This window comes from Somniosus microcephalus, chromosome 12 (genome assembly GCF_052327205.1).
Source record: "Somniosus microcephalus isolate GS21.2 chromosome 12, FLI_Smic_1.0, whole genome shotgun sequence".
In the NCBI taxonomy this organism is placed as follows: domain Eukaryota; kingdom Metazoa; phylum Chordata; class Chondrichthyes; order Squaliformes; family Somniosidae; genus Somniosus; species Somniosus microcephalus.
The window spans coordinates 100,665,744-100,672,860 of NC_140998.1; the positions used below are offsets into that span (position 1 = coordinate 100,665,744).

General features: G+C 37.3%; 1 protein-coding gene across 1 annotated transcript; it reads right to left on the reverse strand.

The window, feature by feature from the left end:
* Nucleotides 1–307: 307 nt before the first annotated feature.
* Nucleotides 308–3,104, reverse strand: nkx2-1 (NK2 homeobox 1). Its single transcript, XM_086004203.1, has 2 exons — nucleotides 2,600–3,104; nucleotides 308–1,646 (listed from the first exon to the last, which is right to left on the reverse strand). The coding sequence occupies exons 1-2, from the start codon at nucleotides 2,976–2,978 to the stop codon at nucleotides 976–978; spliced, it is 1,050 nt and encodes a 349-aa protein (XP_085860329.1). The 5' UTR covers nucleotides 2,979–3,104; the 3' UTR covers nucleotides 308–975.
* Nucleotides 3,105–7,117: the final 4,013 nt, after the last annotated feature.

Here is a 7,117-nt window from a genome sequence, read left to right on the forward strand (position 1 = left end):
TAGTAAATGGTAAATCTAATATAATAACGGATTTCATCAGCTTTTAGACATCGAAGAGGCTTTACCTGTGCCTTAACAAATAAACAGGAAAATCGTAGGAGATTTTCACAACTGTAGAAAACTTTTTGAGGTAACGGGAACATATTACCTATTACCTCTTTATCTATTTTATATAATTGAAACTATAAATTAGCTATAAATAAATTGCGCTGAGTTCTCAACGCGACATGGATAGGCAAATAGCAATGGTGAAAATTAAGGGAAATGTACAATGATATGCAATAAAACAGTTGTGGGTATTGCAGTTTAGGGTTTCATAATTTATTAGAAGCTCTCGGAACTATATTTATACCAATTATCTATTTTAAGTTACAACAAAAAACGACTTTCTTACGCCGGCAATAACGAACAAACTATCAAATACTGTACACGCTCAGTCCATGATGAAAACATTTTTACAGCATAATATACAAATTGCTAAAAACTATAAATTCGGCCCAGACATGTGCATTTTACAGAAATATACACCTAAGTTTTATAGTAAAAACTAAGAAAATGCCAAATCGTGTTAAATAAACCTATTATTTCTTTTCTTTCCCAGGAAAGAATATTACTGGGTGTCACATTTTTTGTTAACACTGTATTTTATTTCGAAAGCTTCATTCTATACGACCCCCACAAAAAATGTTATATTTACAGATCTTACATATGGACAGATCTGTGTTCTGTAGAGTTCAGTCTATGTCTGCATATGGAGCAATCTCTTTCACTGTGATATTATAAGTCCAGCCAGCAATATGTGCATTCCAAGTCTACAAAACAAAATCAATTTACAGCGTTTTGCCATCACTTCAGCCAGAGTCTCCTCCTATACTGATGCATATCTACGCAAATTAGTACCCGGAACACTTTACCAAAATACAGCAGATATGAATCAATACAGCATGGTGTTAACACACAAGCCAAGTGAATCATTCACCAGGTCCTACCATACAGTAAAGTAGAGCATGACATGGCTGTACCATAATCAGAACTAGAAGAGTTTAGGTGAGACAAGCTAGTGACGTGGCTTTGGATAGATGAAGGACTTCCTGAGGTTTGCCCTAATTCCGATGTCTGACCTGTGCTATTTGCTTGCTGGCTTGAGCCGTGAGCAGTGCCATTGGTAGCCACTGTGATTGGTGTGTTGGTAGATTGCAGTTGTTGGGTTTGCATGGTCGTGGTTGGGGCATTGGCACCTCCTTGGCATGGTTTGCCATCTTTAACCAGAACAGGTACAGCTACTCTTCTCGGAGACTGCTGCTGCTGTTGGCAAGTGCTGTTGTCCTGCTGCATGTGCTGCTGAGCTGCCTTGTCTTTGGCTTGCCGCTTCATCTTATAACGGTGATTCTGGAACCAGATCTTCACCTGAGTGGGCGTGAGATGGATCATACTGGCTAAATGTTCCCTTTCAGGGGCTGAGAGGTATTTCTGCTGCTTGAAGCGCCTCTCTAGCTCATAAACCTGGGCTTGAGAGAAAAGCACTCTGCGTTTTCTCCTAGGTGTACTCTGGAGAGGAGCCATGGGTTTGCCAACGTCTCCAAGAGAACCTAAAGCGCCCATTCCGCCCATGTTCATTCCTGAGGACGGGGCCATGAAGCGGGAAACTAGAAAGTGGGGATAAAAGAATAAACTTAGACAAAGACTTTTACAAATAAGTAAGTATACATTTTAAAAGGTATATTTATTCCAGCACAATTTAAAAAAAATCCCAAACCACATAGAGGTGTTGCATAAAACTAACCAATTAAATTAAGATATGAAGATTTTCCATTCATTGCAGTGATTTTGAGTGCTCTGTTTCCATTTAGTAGCTTTAAATGGAACCGGATTCGAATATATATTTGTTTGCAAACGATTAAGAATTTCAGTCACTTTAAAAAGCTGGATATTACAAAAAAGATTTAGGTAAGAAGGTAAGATTTTTATGTTTAAAGGGTAGTTTTGCTGAATAAACTATACAGGATTGTATATTTTTAATTTGTGTAGAAACGCTGTTGCGGTTTTCAAAGAGTAATATTTATATAACTTTAGGACAATGTATTAGATGTATTTAAACATTGTAAAACATGTATCAATAAAGATAACAACACTGCTTCCTGTGCATTGGGCAAATATACCTTTCCAACATCATTCCCACATTGCTAATGCGTGATTTAAACACGTTAATCTGGCCACATTAGTACAATACTTGAAACACAAGTAAAATGTCTTGTGTTGCGAGAAATATTTGTACTATACACGGATAGGATCACTCAAACTGTCTACATATTTACACCACAAAATATACCGACTTGCGACATAAGAAAACGCACGCGAACGAAAACTAAGGTATTTGAAATACAACTAAGTAATAGTTGTGTCAAGTATTAAAAAACACTTGCTCCGATCTTAACGAAAAATTGAAACGAATGCATTAAAAAAAATGACATTGGAAATACTGATTTTTGAACGCCATTTTCATAATCTCAACAAATTTAGAATACTTGAAATATTTTTACAGTTTGAATAGCTTACTGTTTAACTGGTCTGTTTATTAGAAACTAATTATTCCACTTACTGGATGAAAAGCGTGGATCCGGATTCGTCCCGTACCAGCCTGTCGCGCTTGCACTGTTCCTCATGGTATCTTGGTAAGCAGGAAGCTCGCCCATGTTGCCAATATTGCTAATATTGCCGTTGCAGTAGCCTCCCATAGCAGCGTGTGAAAGCTGGGGGACCCCGTGTGACATGTGGTAGGTCGCCGCAGGCACCGACGTATTATGTCCGATCGAGTGCTGTTGCATGCCCGGCTGGGAGACCTGTGGCTGCCGGTAAGTTGTCAAGTGAGCTCCGAGGTTACCCGCTGCGTCCATGCCAACTTTCTTGTAGCTCTCCTCGATGGGGCTCAAAATATCTGAAACTGAGAAGGGCGTAGTATGCTTGGGGCTCATCGACATGGTTCAGCAGCGAAGTAGGCAAATTTGCTGAACGGATAAACAGTGTTATGTTAGCGCCGATCTTGTGGACGTACACGTAAGAGAGTGATTGAAGTCCGCCTTAATTGTATTAAGTCGAGGCTATAGACCTGCGAGCGCCTAGCTTTTGTTTGTTGTAGCCAGGCGCCAGGTTTTAGACAGACAGGAGAGGCGGGGCATGAGCGCAAACGAGCAAACAATAGAGCTCAACATCTTGCTAAGATAATTAGGTAACATGCTGATGGCAAGGTAAATACTTTCGAGTTTACCTTGCCAAGATATTTTACTTTTTGTGCAATATTAAATAACGGAACATTTGAAAGTATCCGTTAATTCAATGTATTATCTATAAAGGATGTGCAATAAGGTTTCATTGTGTTATCAGTGGTTATGTTTACGCGAAGGTCAGTGTTTAACTCTGACTTTTGATATCATTGATAAAGCCAGGGGATAATTGCACTTTTAGATCGTGTTTTCAGTATGGTTAAATTATACTTAAGTAATGTAAAAGTGCACTTGCTACCTAGGAATAACTAAATATCTTTAGTCAGAGTGGCAGCATAAATGCTTGTTCGCTTTGTGACTGTGCTCGATATTAATGCATAAGGATCATTTTGCTTCAATTCAGGGGCTCTTATTCAGTAGCCAAGAAGTCTTTCAGGAGAAAGAAGGCTCCCGCATGAGTTAACATCGTTCAAGTGTAAACCTCTGCCCTGATTATACTTCACTTCTCCTGGAGAGGCGAGATTGCCACAAGATTTAATGTCAGAATTTTATTCTTGAATCCGCATGTTAAATGTCCCTTTCTGCGCTGAAGTATGTATCTACTGTATCCATCCCCAAAATATATCACCATTGTAACATTTACCTTATATTTTCTGGCGCAAAATTCACGATTTCACACTTCCAATTGAAACAAGGTAACTTGCACTAAATCACTTAAAGTTTTCTGACTGGCGTCTATATAATCCTTTAAATATTTCAGAAATTTTAATAAAATTTAGATAAACGAAATTTCGGTCATAAATCAGATTGACATTTTTTTTAAATATCTTGCTTATAGTAGGTTCAGTTAACTGAGAGCTTGTATATCATCATACCTGTACTATGAAGTATTTGTGCCGTTTGCAATCAATTTTGATTGTGTATCTATATATAGAGTTTGCACTAATACACGAAGAGGTACATCTCTCTCCAACTGTGCGTTCTGTTGATTCCTGTGTTAATGATGACTTCCACCCATCGCCCGTTACCTTCAAATCCCCAAATATTTTGGAATTTATTATGCAACATATTACGATTTATCACAATCACATTTTTTATATTGCTGTTGCAAATAAATAGTACATTCGAACGTGTGGTTTTATGAATTAATTAATTTAAAGTCAGTTTTTATTTACTTTATAATAAAAACGTTAACATACTAACGAGCACAACCGGGTAGAGGTGGGATGACTGTCGGAGATCGGCTAATATCCCATGCATGCCCAATACTCACTAAACAGTGCAATTCTAGCTTTGGGATAATATATTTACTTCTCTGAAACAAACTCCGAATTACCAATAGCCAGTCATTGTAATATTGCATTTAATTTAAAGACTTAAATGCACATTGGCTGATGATTATCTGGTAAAAAAATATGATGTGCATTTTTCAATTGCTTGATTATCCACATAACGATGTGAAAATTGATTATTTTTTGCCAATATTAATGTGTGTTACTGCTTGAAGCACTGGAATAGTTATTTATTATTGCATGAATAATGTACGTGATCTTACCCTATTATTGACCCCATTCTCTGCCCGGCTGTTATGTATTAACCAAGGAGGGTTGATGTGCAATGTGCAGGTTCATACAATCCTATTTTGAGAATGGTGCAGTCCTTTCTGTAGTTATGTGCACTTCATGGCGGGCTACATGGAGATTGTTCAATAGCTTCTGACCTTACACAATCCATTTGATAATACTCGAGATGTCGTACAAGGCTAGATATTGTCAATCAAATGGTCCCAAACTTAATGCAAGCGGTCCCGCCAAGACCAGGGTGTTTACAGATTGCGTCAATTGGTGGAACAAGACTGCAACTAGCTTGTTAATATCATGCTAAATTGTACAGAGTAAATGTCACTAAATTTGATACCACAGTCATTTGTAATCACAAACATGTATTTCGACTAAAAGTTTCGTTTGTCTCGTGTTTCTAGGGTCTCACTTTTGAGGATTGTCACCGTGTAAAGAAGGTGAGAATTATAATACTAACCAGAGCTGTTTGAAATCGGATTATATAATTTCCCAGCAGTAGTTGTGATATGAACTTTATAAAATAAATATAGTATTCTAATGGTTTTAATAGAATGGAACTGCATTTTATGTTTCACCTGGCATCAAGCGATCTGACTAACTGGTCGACATAATGGTCAGATACACAGAACCGAAACCCTTTAATTGCCTTTTAAGTGTAATTAGTGTTATTATAGTGAAAATCGTAATAGCAATATAGCAGCGTGTTACGTTAATTTAGGGTTTTTGATAGCCGAAACATACAGTGAGCTGCTATTAATTGTTGAGCTTGTTTTGCTGCGTTGCGTGAACAGGACCTTCCTTCTTACATCAACGTTTTGATACGCTTTTTCCTCTCCGATCACAACAGGATGAATACTGAATAGACTAAATTCATCATGTTTGAAAAGTGCAAGATAAATTTATTGACCATGAAGATATTCAATTATATTTTAATAAACATTCAGAAAAGTATTTTCATGTGAAAGTGTTTCCAAAGTTGCATATTTTGTTTGTATAGTTGTGATTCCACGTCTGTGTAAAATATGTATACATTTCACCAATGGAAAACTCTACTATCAAATTATATTTAAAAGAATGCATATTGAAACTTAATCATTGCAATCTATTATTCGTGTGAGAGGGAGTAAATTTGCACAAACCATTTGTTGTATAAGTTTCTATACTTATCAATACATAATTAGTTTCCCACAACCCACATTGAAAGCCGTAAATATTTGCAATGCTTCCAGCCCCTGCATCAACGCTGATAGATATCATTACATTGCATAGATACTTTTTGGAATAGAATTATTTCGAAATTTGACAAACAATACAAGTCTTTTGGGATCAGGTTTATAATTGGACACAGGTTGATAAATTGAAGTGCCTAAGAGTCATAAACATTGGAATTTCGCGTCTGTGTCAGAACTGAGCTGGAGTCCAGTTACCATTATCCCGATTTAGCAAACTGGGTTAAACATGGTGTGCAAAGTTTTAAAAGTCCGAACAGAGAGGTAATAACATTTTAATGTTGGTATTTGATAGTTGTCACGCGGTTATTTTACCGGAGGGACAGCATGTTAAGTAAACTATCAACTGTCAGCTCTATTTTAATCGCACATTGATGCCGAACACATGTATAGACCTTAAAGTATTATCCGAATGTTCATAACTATCAGCGCAGATATATATGGGACCACAAGGGAAAGTTGTTTTGATTATAATGCATGCTTGCAACAATTAGACATCCTGCACTTGCTTGATGATTAACTCTAGAAAGTAACATCAACAAACAACTGAATTAATTAGCAGAAAGTGAAGCCAATAGACACTATACACGACAGCGCAGAGCGCTTCCAAATCACAGCACGTTCTACTTTGCGACTTTGTAATTCCCAGCAGCCCAGCAACAATTAGTAACACTGCAGTAGGTCGACAGCAAGCGAGGTATGCCTTTGAGAAATCCCATTTAATAGAAACTGAACGCGAACAGCGGCCTCTGTTGATGGGTTTCTACTTACAAGTTATTCAGGGGGGAAAGTACTATGTGAGCCCAATTGTTCCCTTTCTCTCCATTTCCAGATTTACGGGCAGATGTAATTCAGACTTCTTCTAGTAACAGAATGGATGAGATGTCGTTCTGTGGAACGTTTGCTGTAGAGAAAACACACAATTGTGATTTGTCAACAGTATTAAAACCAAGATTTTTTAAAAGTCTAACAGACGTAGTTTTCTCTAAACCCGATTCAATTCCAGAATGTCGCCAATACTTAGCTCCTACATTATTTTATCAGAACAGTAGGAGTTCCACTTTATCCAGATTATGGATGCAAGCCA

Excerpts from the sequence above, each read along its gene's own strand:
- nkx2-1 (XM_086004203.1), bottom strand. The coding sequence starts at position 2,978 with ATGTCGATGAGCCCCAAGCATACTACGCCCTTCTCAGTTTCAGATATT. Across the intron at positions 1,647-2,599 it reads GGATCCACGCTTTTCATCCA|TTTCCCGCTTCATGGCCCCG; the intron begins GTAAGTGGAATA and ends CCCACTTTCTAG.